Source organism: Mauremys mutica, chromosome 9 (genome assembly GCF_020497125.1).
Source record: "Mauremys mutica isolate MM-2020 ecotype Southern chromosome 9, ASM2049712v1, whole genome shotgun sequence".
Taxonomy (NCBI): Eukaryota; Metazoa; Chordata; order Testudines; family Geoemydidae; genus Mauremys; species Mauremys mutica.
In genome coordinates this window covers 14,313,115-14,329,355 of record NC_059080.1, presented here as the reverse complement: position 1 = coordinate 14,329,355, position 16,241 = coordinate 14,313,115, and the positions used below count along the sequence as shown (strand labels likewise).

The window sequence follows — 16,241 nt, the reverse complement described above, 5'->3', positions numbered from 1 at the left end:
TGTGTTTTGTGTGCGCGCGCGCCACAGAAATCAAATGAGATTACCTTTTGCTATAGAAGCAACTGAAACATTTTGTTGAAACGGGTTTTCTTTTGTTTTATGTTTTTAAAACATAGGTATAAATGTTGACCATACTAGCCTATTTACTATAGTAGGTAATGACCTAGGAATTTCTAGGTTTACATGAGATTAAGGGACTGTAGCACTGTTTTAGTTTGTCTGAATAAATCTTATCTATTCCATTTTTGTTGTTTTCAGATTTTGTCACAAATACAAAAGTATGATAATTTAATTACACCAGTTGTTGATTCATTGAAATACCTCACTTCACTGAACTATGACGTCTTGGCATGTATCCTTTATGTGTAAAATACATGTGCTAATTGTATGCCTTGTATCTTAATCCTTGATTGCCCATCACTAGGTGTAGTTTCATGTTGTAGCTGTACTTTGCTATCCACCTTTCTGTTAGGTATCAGGTCTTGCTGTGATAGCTCCTAGGCTGGGGAACTAGCCTCTTCCACTTTCCAGCCTTTCCCGCTTCCTGACATTGTGTGAAAATGCTCCTTTTCCAGAGCTATTTTACTATTTTAATTAACACCTGCCCTTGTAGGATTCCCATGCTTCCTAAATGATGTGGTGGTAATTGTTTTTTTGGTATGTTGGTTTTATTGTGTCTTTATAATCTTATATGGTTATTTTTCAGCTGTAATTGTCTTCAGCGGCCCTAATCTCTTAGTATATATCATGTTTTAGGATGATGCTTTCTAAATATTCAGGTATAGTGTTTGCATATTAGAATTTTTGCAGTTGAAGGGACAATTGTACGTGGCTGTTGGCAACTCAAATGGAGATAGCTTATTTACCTTATAGGGATATCTTTAGGTTTAAATAATATTTGTAAAGAAATTTACAGATGTATAGTATTATTGTTAATGATTATTAATGCTTATTTCAAAGTTACTGGGGAAAAAATATATTCTTTAACTTTGTAAAAGATTGCATCATTGAAGCTCTGGCAAATCCCGAGAAGGAGAGAATGAAACACGATGACACTACAATTTCTAGCTGGCTGCAGAGTTAGTATTTTTGTTTTATTTAATGAATTAGTGTTTCAGGTATTTATCACAGCTGTTACTTTATCAATTTTTCAACGGAAAAATCAATATGGCAAGTAAAGGCAATAGAAAATATTAAGTGGGAGTGTTAGCAATGCATAGCTGAGCAAATGCAGAGGATAGTAATCTTATGTTGAAATAGATGATGCATAACTTTCAGTCACAGCTATTTCTCCCTCTCCATCTACTTTAGGTCTAGCTAGTTTTTGTGGTGCAGTTTTCCGAAAATATCCGATTGAACTTGCTGGTCTACTGCAGTATGTAGCAAACCAACTAAAGGCTGGAAAAAGGCAAGTCTGACCTGTTTAATTTGTATAACACCCTCTGTTTTAAAATTTGCTAGTTGTTTGACAACTGCCTTTTGCTGATGCAAAAGTACTGGTAATAGTAAAGCTGTACTTGAATACCAGTCAGAAAGTTAGAGAGCCAGGGAAAGAGAACATATAGCTGTAATATTTTCCTTTAGTATGTATGGTTATGGCATGTTCTTTTGAGTCAGTGTTTGTTGTCTTTCATGCACTGCAGTACTAGAACCTCTGGTTGAGCCTGAATCACTGGAACACTTACATTTTTCTAAATTAAATATACTTGTATATACTGTATCTACAACTATTAGTATTCAAGAAAGATAATCCTTATAGTTTCTCTTATTGTTGTTCCCAATATCTTGTCTGCAAAAATGTCTTTACAATTCTTTTTTTGTTTTTACTTTGAATATTTAAATAGTGTAATATATTTAATGACTATACAGTTACTTGCTGTCCAGTTGCTCCTTGGATCTCCAGCTTGTCAGCACTGATGGTGTCCTTTTTTCAAAAGTTTTCAGTTGTAAACAAACTTTACCGCATGAATCCTTTCTTCTTTCCCCTTCCACTGCTTAGTGCAGCTTGTTTCTTTTCCTGTTTTTTATTGTTTAACGGGTAGTTTTGTCATATTTGGTAAGTATGGATTTATAATATATTCCTGTATTATGAACTCTTTTCTTAAAATTTGGTGAAAGATAATTTATGAATGCTAATAGTGAGCTACTAATTTATTTGAAATAGTTAAGATCTTGCATTTTTGCTTAAAAAGAGAAAGGAAAACACAATCCCTGCACCAGCAGTAAAATAGGGGCATTTCAGCACATAGTTTTAGGGCTCGGGGAGTTGAAAAATGCAGTCTCTTCCTTCCCCTCAACACAGACAACCTTGTTTCACATGTGCGTACCAATTTCCACCTTATTATGTACTCCGGTAATGGTACAGTCACCACTTAACTACAGAAAGTAACTTGTTGTATATGTTTAGTTGTTTATTAAAAGGCAGAAATGTGATCTGTCATAATTTGCTGCCCTTTCTTTTGAGTTGAACATATCAAGCAAAATTAGGTATTTCTTGAGGAGGTGGTCATTGTGGCTTTTCATATCTTCTGCACTTTATAAGTCAGAACACATGTTTAATAGGTCAAGGTGAGATCGCTACATTCACTTTAGGTTTCTGTCATTAAACTCTCACTGTGTGCACTGAATCTTCTTCAAAAACAATTCTTTAACTAAAAGCAATTATCTGAGGATTTCTCATTAATAGTTTTTTTAATCTGGTTTGGCTGATATATACATGAAATGCATGTAAAGATAAGAAATACAAAGGAACAACTGCAGTTTTTTGTAATTAATTTGTTGATATTGTAAGTGGCACTGTACCTGTTACTGTTTGCAGGATTGGATCCCAATATTTCTCTCCCACAGAACCCTGTGGCCCTGGTCTTGGGCCATTGGAGGCATATCACTTCGAAAATTTACAAGTAGTAGTCAAAAAGTTTTTCTTCCAGCATTTAGCAGTATTCCTGAACCTTAATTGCCTTGTGAGAAGGAATGTTGTGTTTGTGTTTTGGTCTTGTTTCACTACAGCAATTTTAACACACAATGGTTTTATTTTGTATTAGCTATTGCAAGTAACCGTTTCTGTTGCTCATAGTATTTCATTTTTATGTAGTTCTTATTTTTCTTCTGTGCAGCTTTGACTTGCTCATTTTAAAAGAGGTGGTACAAAAAATGGCTGGAATAGAAATAACAGAAGAGATGACAATGGAGCAGCTAGAAGCCATGACTGGTGGAGAACAGCTAAAAGCTGAGGTGGGAGTACAGATTAATTTACTGGTTTTATTGAAGTTCAAGAAATTGGGCAAATGTTGATGAATTACTTATACTGTCATAAGCTGATACTATATCTATTTACAGTTTGTCTATTTTCTATAAAAAAGTGATATTTCTTAATTAGAATACCTTAACTTCTGGTTTTCTTGGCTCTCTGGACAGGGTGGATATTTTGGCCAGATCAGAAACACTAAAAAATCTTCTCAGAGATTAAAAGATGCATTGCTTGACCATGATCTGGCCCTTCCACTGTGCCTGCTTATGGCTCAACAGCGAAATGGTGTGATCTTTCAGGAGGGAGGGGAGAAACATTTGAAGCTGGTGGGGAAGCTGTACGATCAGGCAAGTAGAAACAATTACATGTTTACATTTTTAAATAAAAAGGTTTTTAATTCTTCAGCTAAGTTTAGCTTGCTTATTTGGTATAAATACTGCATAGCAGTTTTTACTGTCAAAATAGTAAATATAAGACGCCTCCTCTTTAAAATTACATACTGAACACATGATGTATTTTCATAGTTATCTTTCTCAAAAATTGATTTTGTGTTTAGGTATTTTTCCCCTAATGTCAGACTGAGATTTGATTCAACTTAGAAGTGAATTGTTTTGAAAAACAGTTGTAGATTCCTAGATCTATTGTTTTGCCATGCAAACTTCACAATGTTTGTTAATGTTAAAATCGCTAAAAAAGAAAAGGCTTTTAGACTTCAGTGTGGGTTCTGTTATATTTTAAATAAGAAAAACCTTTTATAACCTATGACTTATTGGAATAGTACATGAAAGTGCTATATGTATCTTTTCAAAGTCTGTTGAACTATTCTGATTTTTATCAATTTAACACTGTCATGATAAAAGATATTACCTTACCCACCTTGTCTCTCGAATGTATTTCCCTGTGAGTATTCACAGTTCAGGGCTAACTTCCTGCAGATGTATAAATTGAGATGTTAAGGTTTGAAAGACCCGTATACCGGTTGTAATTTTGGTAGTTTGTTTTTTCAGGTGTCTTATTTATAAATTATTATTTTAGTGTCAAAAGCTAATTATGTTATTCAGTACAAACAAGTCACAAAACTGAAAGAAAAGGACACTTAGCAGTTAGTGTTTACAGGATCAGACCCTTAGTCCAACCTTCATTTAGGGGAGAAGTGGACAAGTAGGCCTAGATATGTCTCGTTCTTTTAGGAATTTAAGAGAGATCACTTATTTATTTTACCTATTGAAGTAATCAGCCATCTGCTAGTGTCATTGGTCTACCGATTCCAAATTCAATCCATTGACCTATATGTGAAAGCTTAAAGCAAAGCTCTTCCTTTATACTGGGAAATCTGAACCTAGGCAAGCATATTGATTAAAAAAGCTTTCTCCTCTCTAACCGTTGGGTTAGGCCAGGTTACTCTGCTTATCTGATCTGGTTCTCGAGAAATTTAATTTTAAGGGCTTTTAAAACATTTTCTTGCTTTATCTTCACAAAGCCTTCCTGTTTCTGATTTTTTGAAGTCAGTGGTATCTTACTTGTCATTCACTATTTCTCATTTTGGGCCTCTGTGCTGACAGGTGCAAGTGGCACTAAATTAATTTAAAATCTGTATTGGAAGCTCTCAGGTGTGTGAGGTTAGATTTTTCTTTTTTTTCCCTGTGACCTCATTAAAGTATCTTAAATGGAGCTTTTGTCCATGGGGAAGCAAGACCTTCTGTTGCCCATAGGCTCAGCTAAAACAGCCTTTGCACAAAAATAATCAAGCTCTGTAGGCTTGCTCTTTCTATGGGCCATTCTCAATGCTGGATCTCCATGCAATATTGTATTTTCAACAAAGAGCAGCGGAGCTTTCAAAAAAAAGTATCATGATATAAAATGTCATGGTTCTATATGAAACTTAGACTTTGATATGCTCTACATGCTGAGTGGGGTCTTTCTTTCTAATATTTGAAATGCCTGTGCTGACATGACAACAAAAGCAAAAGACAAAAAAATTATTGAAATAAGTTAAAATCTTAATTTAGTTATAATTTGCAAATTACTTTAAAATATTCGCCTAATTTTAGCAGTTTTTCTAAAATCCTCAAGGGCCACAAGAAAGGGTTAAAAAACATTTAGAAAGCAGAATGCTGAATCCTAATTGGGCAGAATACTTTTAGAATTGAATAAATTTTTGTGGTGAATTTATTTAGTTGCAGAACGTGGGGCTGGATTAGTTTTCATAAACGGCAGATGTTTTTTGTAGTATGGAAAGAATTAGTATATTATGTTTTCATCTGTAGTTTAAAGTGAATCTTTCAGGAAAGTGACTAGTGGCTTGTTACCTATATGTATATATTTGCCTTAAAAAGGTTGATATTTGTTAAATCTGCTTAGTTTTTCCCCCATAAAAACTTGTAATTGTTCCTCTAATTCTTTCTCTGTTTCAATTCAGTGCCATGATACTCTGGTACAGTTTGGTGGATTTTTAGCATCCAACCTAAGCACAGAGGATTACATTAAGCGAGTGCCTTCTATTGACGTTCTCTGTAATGAGTTTCACACACCCCATGATGCTGCATTTTTCCTCTCCAGGCCTATGTATGCACATCATATTTCAGTAAGTAAAAGCAATCTTTTTGTCTACTTTCTAGTGCTTTAATATTATCAGTTATCACTGAACTCCAGCTACATTTTGTGCACCTCTGTTATGTTCTCACTGAAAATTTGCGTGTAATTTGGGAGCTGTGTCCATTTCTGCCACAAACATTTCTTTGTAACCTTGGACAAGTCACTTAACCCCTCTGTGCCTCAGCATTCTCAACTGTAAAAACACAACTATGAACCACTAAATACCTCTGTGCAGTGTAAGTGCATGATAGTGGTGTGGGTAGCTATGTTTATACTTAAGTTTGCCCAATACTTTCCATTACAAGATCCTGTTCTTAGGTGCTTATAATTTTGCCATACGTAAACAATTAAGGATGAGGTTATCCATGCCAGGAGTCTGCCTAAACCTGTTTTTTTTCCTGAAGGTTTCAGCTAAAATGATTTTCTGAGAATGACAATAGGGAATATGTTTTTCACATGTTAAAGAAATTTTTAGAGCTGTTTTGTAAAGAAGCTCTTGTGCTTGCATGCTGTGGATCCAGGGAGTTTTTGCAAGGGAGTCATCCTGTAGTCACAGATATGCCTTTGGTGTACCTGTGAAAATTTACTCACGCTTGGCTGAATATCAGACTCTTAAAAAAACTACAGTTTGCACATTTTGAATAGAGACTTGTTAGAGTTTGGTAGCTAAATTTGCTGAAGAGTGCATCTGCACTGAGTATACTCCACACCTTCAGAGCTCCTACATGCTGACTAGATTGCACATGTTTCATCCCTGGGCTGCAGGGATTGAGCAGGACTTTCCCTGCAATTGCTCCTCCCAGATACCAGCATACAGGAACTGAGAGCAGGGAGTTTCCATGTGGAAATAAATGGGTCAGAGGTGTTCTTCATCAGAGAAGATGGCAGCCTTGATGGTGCAAAATCAGAGCTGTTCACCACCATAGAAATGTTCAAAGTTTCACAGGCATTTCTTTAATGTTTGGTTTATGTATATAAAATTGGGGTAGGGCGTAAATCTGTATCTATACATTTGATAGAGTTTTCCTTTGAATGATCAATGACATTGTGTAGAAAACCAGTGTAGAAAACTAATGATTAGATATGTAAAACCAATGCAAATCACAAATATTTTTCTTTTTAATCTTTAGTCAAAATATGATGAACTTAAAAAAGCTGAGAAGGGAAACAAACAGCAGCACAAAGTTCACAAGTACATCACGTCATGCGAGCTAGTGATGGCTCCTGTTCATGATGCTGTAATCTCCTTGCACCTTCCTAAAGTTTGGGATGACATCAGTCCTCAGTTCTATGCTACATTTTGGTCTTTGACAATGTATGACCTTGCTGTTCCACATAATAGCTATGACAGAGAAGTCAATAAACTTAAAGTCCAGATGAAAGCTATAGATGACAATCAGGAAATGGTATGTTTGTGCTTGCAAACCTTTTAAAATAGTTGAATATTTAAAATTTACTTCAATGTTCAAATTGAAACCTAAATATCTCTAAACATGACAGCCAATGAAATCGTACATTAAAGATAGTTGTAATCACTGTTCTGAACAATATAAAACATCAATTTTATGTACTGGTACCATTCCATACTAGAATTTTTTGAAATGTCAAACTGTGTTTAGTAGAGGTTCTCTTTTTGATTTTGTGCCTGTGGTAACAAGGTACAAATTGTTGCAGGAAATGCAGTACAGGTCAAATGCTGTTTATTTTTGCAATAAGTATTTCAGTACAGAAAATCTTGTTTTTCCTACATGGTGTAACTCAGGGGTTCTCAAACTGGGGGTTGGGGGTCACGAGGTTGTTATATGGGGGGGGGGGTCACAAGCTGTCAGCCTCCACCTTAAACCCTGCTTTGCCTCCAGCATTTATAATGGTGTTAAATATCTTCAAAAGTATTTTTTATTTATATGGGGGTGGGGTCGCACTCAGAGGCTTGCTATGTGAAAGCGGTCACCAGTACAAAAGTTTGAGAACCACTGGTATAGCTGGACTATATTTTGTTGAACAAAAATGATGTTTTAGCAGCACACCACAATAAACTACTTTTGTAGCAATTAAACACTCAGGCATTTAACTACTAATTTACCTAATTCAGTAAAGCAGATCTCTATCTTTGTATTCCTTCTTTACAATGGACATCACGTAAATATTTGCAGGTGAAGGTTCAAGTCTAGTAAAACTAATTTTACCATAAGAGAACCTTACAGCCCTTACTTGGTTTGAACACTTGATGACTTCACTGAGTAAGGTCTGCAGAACTGCTCTCTGATTACGAAAATAAAGTTTGACATTTGTCTTCAGTTTTAGAGGCTCACTTAAGATCTCCATCTATGAATGTTGTGGTTAAAATTATGTGAATGATCAGATAATTAAAGCAGGGTATAGTGGGGTTGGAATGTCTGCCAGAGCAACACATTATTTTATTGTTTAGATTAATATTTATTTGAAACTTGTTTGCGGTAATCCAAATCTTCAATCCTTGTTTTTGCATATAGTAGGGGATAACAAATATTAAAGTGAAATGCATTGACATTTGTAGCCTCCAAATAAAAAGAAAAAAGAAAAAGAACGTTGTACGGCCCTTCAAGACAAGCTTCTTGAAGAGGAGAAAAAGCAGTTGGAGCATGTGCAGAGGGTTCTACAGAGACTGAAACTGGAAAAGGATAACTGGCTTCTGGCAAGTAAGTATGAGAAACTTTGGCTGTTTTCCAGAGTCACTGCACTTTCTATATCTAAATTACAAAGTTCTGCTCACTTAACTCTTGTTATACTAGCACTGTAATCATTTGTTTTAAAATCGGTTATTGACATATATTATCAAGACAAGTGAACTTTAATTTCAGTGTTGTGTTTTATTTCAAATTCTAGGCAGTGTGTCAGCTTTTACAGTGGCACTTGGTAAATGCTTAATTTACTGGACAGTTAAGTTAGGGCAAAATTCTTTCCAGTGCACAATGCCCTATGTGCTACTTAAGTCCTATGTAAGGTTGTTATTAAGGACTTATTCAGGTGCTTGCATGAGTCCTGTGCCTTGAGTTCAAATTCATCCTAATTGAGGAAGTACCATTTTTCACCAGGCCCATGTTTTTGAAGGATTTTAGTGTTGTGTACATGGCATTGACCTAAGCTAGTGCAGAACTGATACAGTTATTTAAAAAAATCAGTCAGATTTGGCCAGTTAAAAATAATTTGTTGTAATGCTTCATTAATTTGGCCAGTGTATTTAGTTGCTTCCATTAGTTGTGCCCTGTAGCAATTCTGTCAGTGGACAGGCATCCAGTTCTTGTTTTAACTGGGACATGTAAAATTGGTGGTCAGGAAAGTGGTTATTTTCCATGATCTAATCAAGGATGAGGCTTCCATTTTGTATGTATAACTGAGACATGGTTGGGTTACACCGCAGGACCAGTATTGGCGAAGTTGTCTCCAGCTGCATATATAGATAGTATTAGCTGTGCTTCTTTCATAAGACAGATGATCTCTGTCCCCAAAGTTCCGTCTCAGGAGTGTTTCCATTTTGTGAGAGAGGCCCCAGACAAGAATGGGGTAGTACTGGTGTACAGGTTTTCTCACTGGATCACAAAAGACTTCCTGGCAAGACTTCCTGCTTGTGATCGTCCTGCAGTTGTCATGGCTCTGATGAGTGAGTTGGATTTGGAATTTGGGAGGTGATGATTTCTTCCCTCTAAAGGACAGATAGTTATCTCCTCTGATTTGAGATTGGGATATACCTTGCCCAGCAAGATGAACTCATTTTGATGGTTGACCCTTAGAGATTAATGGAGACAGCAAGCTTCTATAGGGCTTTGAGGGAGAATATTGTTGAGCTGATTGGTGACCTGTAGAACTTTATAATCTTTTGTCCTCTGCCTCCAATTTAGAGGCCCTTAAGTAGCTCTCTCTCATAGCTTTGTTCCTGTATGTCACCTTGATTAACAAATAATCTAAGAAGAGCACTGGGAGTGGAAGTGTTCTGTCAAGCTAACGGCCACATGAAATATTTTTGAGGTCTAATGCCATGGCTATGCAGGAGGTAGAGAGACTTCTTTTCCTCTGCTATAGCATCAGTCAAGTTTCACATATCTGAACTACTTTATGTTCTGATTGTGTGGACAGTATTTTATTGTACTATGTATAATGTTTGTAAAAGCACACGGAGCTAGCAAAAGGCGCTAAAATTATTAATAAAAATAAATATTGTTACTAATGCACAAATTTTCATAATTATTTAAAAAAAGAAACCACACGCTGGCAATTTCATACTACTTAGCAAAGAATTAATAACAGGTGCCCTAGTGAAATATTGTAATTACCAAATTTTATTTTACAAAATACTACAGAACATATGATGGTACTAAGTAGTAACATAGGAAATGGAAATTAAACGTTATCCCCCAAAAGAGAGTCAACTTTTATTTTCTGATGAACTATCTTTGCTTTTTAATCCCTTTTTTCCTCACTTTCTTTACTAAATCTGATCATCTGCATTGTGTCTTCCAGTCACTAGAACAAATTAGTGTGAGGTGGTTCTGAGTCAAATCTAGTCCATTGTATATAATGGAGAAAAATATGCATGGTTAATGAATACATTTTATCTGTTAGTTTTCTTGGCATCTTAATAGGGATTATCTATCTGGTTTGAAAGTTTTCCCTGAGTAGTTTGAAAGGAAATTTGGGATGTTAAAATATGTTATAATACACAATATATTTCTGAAGCGTGTGTGATAGAGTTAATTTTGTGGGTTTTGTTTGAATGTTGGCTGTATTATGTACAATTGATGTTGCCATAAAACACTTCCCTTCTTTGTCTTTCTATTTCTTTTGTTTTTGAAGAATCAACCAAAAATGAGACTATCACGAAATTTCTACAGTTGTGTATATTTCCTCGCTGCATTTTTTCTGCAATCGATGCTGTTTATTGTGCTCACTTTGTAGAACTGGTGCATCAACAGAAAACGCCCAATTTTTCTACACTTCTCTGTTATGATAGAGTAAGTAACCAGAATGTATTGGAGCTGTGTTTTTTTCTTTTAAGTAAATATTACAAGTCTATTAAAACCCTGTTTTTGAAAGATTACTATTTGTTGAATCCTTTTTCCTTGTGAAAAGACACTCGTGCATCAACAGAATCTCTAGAAATATTCCAATTCCAGAATCTGCATTTATCATTATTACCATAGCACTTAAAGGGTCCACGTCAAGACTGGGACCCCTTTTGCTAAGCACTGTACAAACATAGGAAACCATCCGTACCTGCCCTGAAGAGCTTACTGTCAAAAAAAGTTCAGATAAAAAGAAATAGACAACATACAAGTTAAAATTCAAGGAACATCTTTTCAGTTATATACACCTCTACCCCGATATAACACGGGTTCACATATAGCGTGGTAGCAGCGGGGCTCAGGCAACGCTTTAAAGGGTCCGGGGCTCCCCTCAGCGGCTGGAGCCCGGAGCTCTTTAAATCACCGCTGGAGCCCTGCTGCCCCTACCCCGATATAACGGGGTTTCAGCTATAACGCGGTAGGGATTTTTTGGCTCCCCACGACCGCATTATAGCAGGGTAGAGGTGTACTTCTAAAGGTTTTTCCTGTAAACCTTCCCTTTCCCTTTTGTTCTTGTCTCTAAGCCCCAGAAAGCATGTTCCATCTTTGCTGAGCCAAGGTGTCATCCTCCACTTTGTCTGCCCAAATATTGCATTGCTCTGTGTAAATGGTAGTGATATACAAGGCAAAGATAATCACCTTGATCAATTCAGTCTATCATCCCTCACAGAGAGAGAGCGCAGATCACAACAATATTATTTACCAAGCTCCTATTATCCAGCTAATGCATTACCCGTGCAGCTCTGTTGAAGGCATTGGTGTCACATGTGTCACCAAGGGCATAATTTACCTATATATAAGCAAGAGCCAAAAACCCTGCTTGACTTTCAGATCCAAGGTAGAGTTTGAAGGCCTTACAGTTAGAAAAACCATCTACTTGTAAACATAATGTGTTCAATGTAGAGTCATGGATAGATAGTAAGCATGGGATGTCCCCAATGCCTTTATTCTGTAATACTCAGAATAGAACTACATTTTGTTTATACAGTCAACAGTTTACGTATGTCTGTTGCCCAAGCTCAATGAGATGAGTTAGGAGTTAAGGTAATAACTGATAAGAAAAGAAAGGGAGTTCAGAGTTAAAGGTGGAATTAGTTCTTTGTATTCTAGTAACGCTAGTAACCGTATGAACATGATCTATGAAAACTAAAGCAGTTGGGTTTGGTTTTTTTTAACATAATTTTGATTTCATATTGCATAGCCTGACTATTGTTTCCGTTCTTTACAGGTTTTCTCAGATATAATCTATACAGTAGCAAGTTGCACTGAAAATGAAGCTAGTAGATACGGCAGGTTTCTGTGCTGTATGCTAGAGACTGTTACGAGGTGGCACAGTGATAGAAACATATATGAAAAGGTATGTAAAGCTGTTAAATTGTAGTCTGTTTCATGAATAATCATACGATTCCTACTGGTAAGCCAGGCCCAATAAAAATGGTTGCTGTAAAAGTATTAATGCAGTAAAAACACGAAGTATGATTGTTTTTCTAGTTTTCTAATTTTAAACTTCATGTATTATAAAACTTTGCTGCTACTTGAAGGCAGGATTTCTGTGATGGGAAAGGAATTCGTGCATACATTTTGAACACTTCTGCTTAATGAATCATACTTTTCATCCGTCTGTGTCTAAGTTGAGTTGGAGGAGGTTTAACTTATCAAAGTTTAAGTGCTTTGAAAACTGCATATGGATTAGAAGGTAAATATATCTTGGATTAACCACAGGTGGTCATGTAGATAACATGTGAGAATGATGAAATTTGCTTGATAGCTCTGTCAGAAGCCAGTTAAAATGGAACCACGGGGAGAGATGCGCACACCTCTCTTCCCCTCTCCCAAAAGCAGGCATTTCTTCTACAAATGGTTGCAGATATGTATTGCACTAAATTGTAATGATGTATAAAAGACCTCCCTTTTTATGGGTGGTTCCTGCTTTTTTGAAAAGTCTGATAAACTCTCAAGCTATATTACACTGACAGCTGTACCCCAATCATTAGGGGACAACAACATGTACAGCAGTTCCGTCAGTGCGCCCAGCAGTACTTCAGATAACCTGCTTATCCTTTCAGGAAGCAAGACTTTTCCAAGAGGAGGCACAAATTATAGAGAAGGTCCTCTGACTCCGCCTCTAACCAATTGGCTCATCCTGTCATCAGCAATCTTCCAGTCGTATCCCCCAGTCCCACGGCTACATGCTTGTGAAGCAATAACCGCAGACAGATGGGTCTTAAACACTGTGTTGGAACACACTATCCCATTTCTAGCTATCCCCCTATTGTGTCTCTTTTCAGGGACCCATCTCATGAGTTGCTGCTTCCTGAAGAGCTCCAGACACTACAACACTGTTACCCTACAACACTGGGGTAAAGGGCTCTACTCACATTACTTTTTGATCCCCAAGTCCAAGGGAGGACAGAGACATGTACTTGACCACCAAGTCTCAAAAACTACATCAGATATATAAGATCCCACATGGTCAACCAAGCAAGGATTCAGTTGAATCATGATTGGTTTGCTGCCTTCAGTCTTCAAGATGCCTGCTTCCATGTAGCAGCTTTATCAAACCATAGGAAGTATCTAGATTCATAGTACGGGTCATCATTATCAATACTCAGTACTCCTCAGTACTGTGTGTATTTGCCAAATGCATGACCATAGTGACAGCCTTTCTCAGGTGAATGATTTCCCTTAGCTGCATGATTGACTAGACGGGGGCAAGTCTGAAGGTCAAGTCCTCCATCATGTCCAATTAATGCTATGTTTCTTCGATTGACGGGCTGATCTTGAACAAAGGAAAGTCCACTTTACTTCGAACACAAAAAAATTAGTTCTTTGGGTCCTACTAGGCTCTATGAGTTTGAGGGGCTTTCTCCTACATGAATGGTTTCAGTTTGTTACCTATATCTGCTCCTCAAATCTCACTTCTCAACCACGGTTTGTGCATGCCTGAGGTTGCTAGGTCACATGGCTTCATATACTTAGTAGTTCAACATGTGAGTTGTCCTGGAGTCCCTAAACTGGTGGACAGATCAGAATAATGTATGTGAGGGTGTGCCCTTCGCTCATCCTCCATTGACCAAGACCATAGTTACTGATGTCTCGACAATAGGTAGCAAAGTGCATATAGAGACTTTAGTAGTCCAAGCTTTGTGGACAGATTAGGAAGCATCATTACATATCAGTGTCCTAGATCTTTGAGCAATTTACAGTGCATGCTGAGCCTTTCTCTCACACATCAGGGGCATGTTGGTTCACAGTGTTACTGACAGTACCACCACAATGTACTGTGTGAACAAATAAGGTGGAGCCTGGTCCAGCCAGCTGTGTCAGGAAGCGATAAAGTTTTGCCATTCTTGTATCAAAGATGACATCGTTCTCACAACCATCCATTTACTGGGTGCCCAGAATCAGTTGGCCGATCAGTTTAGCAGGGATTTCTCTGAGAATCATGAGTGGGCCATGAAGAGCAGCATCCTGAGGCACTTCAGTGACTAGAGCATTCTGTTTGTCAACATGTTTGCAACAAAAGACAAGAAGTGCCATCAGTTTTGCTCTTGAGTGGGTTGCAATCCATGCTCCCTGACTGATGCCTTCCAACTGAACTGGGGGTCAGCACTACTGTATGCCTTCTACCCTATTGCGCTCATCCCTCAGATTGTTCTTAAATTGAAGCTGGATTATACCAAATTGATACTCATTGCACTAGCCTGGTCAAGACAATCTCCTGGAAGGAAGGCCTTCTGGAACGAAAGGAGATTGGAGAGGTTGGACTGAAAGGCTATGAAGGTTAGCTGTGGCACCAGGTCTGTACAGTTTGCACCTCAGCATGGATGCTGCATGGTTAGATTGGGGGAAAGAACTGTTCAGAGGTAGATCAACCTGTTTGGCCAAGTGGAAATGCTTTTCAGTTCAGTCATTGGCTTGGGGAATTTGTCTGGTACCCAGATTCAGGACACTTTAAATTGCCTGTTACATGTTAGATCACCCGGCCCTGTCTCAGCTCATTGAGGGTCCACTTGGAAGTGATCTCAGCATTCCATCGCCCAATCCAAGGGAAGTAGGTGTATTCCCAACCCCATAGTGGTTTTCTGCCTCTTCTCACCTGTAAAAGAAGCAGTAGCCCTGTGGGACCTTAACTCTGTATTTCCTGCCCTCATGGGGCCTCCATTCAAGCCTCTGTTCTCTATTTCTTCTTTGCCAAAAGACAGCTTTTCTTATTGCTGTAACCTTATGAAGGAGGGTAAGTGAACTGCAGGTCCTAATGGCAGACCCTCCATGTACTCAGTTATTCAAAGGCAAACTAGCCTTAAGGCAGCATCCAAAATTTTTGACTAAAGTGGTTTCACGATTACCAAACAATGTACCTGTCTGTATTTTTTTTCTAAGCCACACTTGAATGCAGATGAACGGTGCCTTCGTATGTCGGGTGTAAAATAAGCCTGAGTGTTATATTTGGACAGGACTAAACCATTTTGATTATCACCCTGGCTTTTTGTCTCCTACGTGGACTAGATGAGAGGTCAGGTGGTTCGGCACAGACCATCTCCAGTTAGATTACTTCCTGCATAGCAAAACATATGGCATAGCAAATACCACAGCTCCATAAAGGCTCTTGGTTCATTCAACAAAGGCCCAAGCTGCTTCAAGATGCGTTTCTCAGGGATGTTCCAGTATTGGACATACACAGTGTTTCTGCTTGGTCCTCCATGCATACCTTTATCAAACTATGTTATCACAACTGCATCTAGGTCCGATGCAAGCTTTGAAAGAGCAACTCTGTAGTCACTATTTAAGTAGACTAAGCTCAGCTCTTTCCATTACTGCTTGCAAATCCTCTGAGAGTATGCCTACACAGCAAAGAAAAAACCATGGCTGGCCCATGCCTGCCAATTCGGGCAGCAGGGCTGTTTCATTGCTATGTACACTTCTGGGCTTGGGCTGGAGCCTGAGCTCTGGACTTCCCATTCTGCAGGGTCCTAGAGCCTGGGATCCAGCCTGAGCACAGAAGTCTACATAGCAGTGAAACAGTCCTGCAGCTGGAGCCCTGTGACTGCTAGTATGAGTGTCTAATTGCTGTGTAGGTGTACTCTGAGGGGAATACAAGTCTGCAACCACTTGAAGAAGAAAAATCTGTTACTTGTGCTGTAACTTGTTGTTCAAGATGTGGGTGCAGATGTGTTCCATGACTCTCCCTCCATCCCCTCTGCATCAGAGTCATCATACATAGATTCTGGTTCATAGGAACTGAGGTGGGTCTGGATAGCACCACTCTGAAATAGCCTTGGGAGGGGCCATGAGGA

At 38.0% G+C, this 16,241-nt stretch overlaps 1 protein-coding gene across 3 annotated transcripts in view; it reads left to right on the top strand.

The window, feature by feature from the left end:
- Positions 1-16,241, top strand: part of THOC2 (THO complex 2) — a 105,506-nt gene that overhangs the window by 66,523 nt on the left and 22,742 nt on the right. For all 3 annotated transcript variants that reach the window (XM_045030101.1, XM_045030102.1, XR_006582183.1), the window contains 10 exons: positions 259-352; positions 999-1,079; positions 1,312-1,408; positions 3,117-3,234; positions 3,418-3,597; positions 5,670-5,834; positions 6,976-7,251; positions 8,382-8,523; positions 10,676-10,833; positions 12,173-12,301. In XM_045030101.1, the coding sequence (XP_044886036.1) occupies positions 259-352; positions 999-1,079; positions 1,312-1,408; positions 3,117-3,234; positions 3,418-3,597; positions 5,670-5,834; positions 6,976-7,251; positions 8,382-8,523; positions 10,676-10,833; positions 12,173-12,301 (1,440 nt within the window). The remainder of the gene's footprint in view (positions 1-258; positions 353-998; positions 1,080-1,311; positions 1,409-3,116; positions 3,235-3,417; positions 3,598-5,669; positions 5,835-6,975; positions 7,252-8,381; positions 8,524-10,675; positions 10,834-12,172; positions 12,302-16,241) is intronic.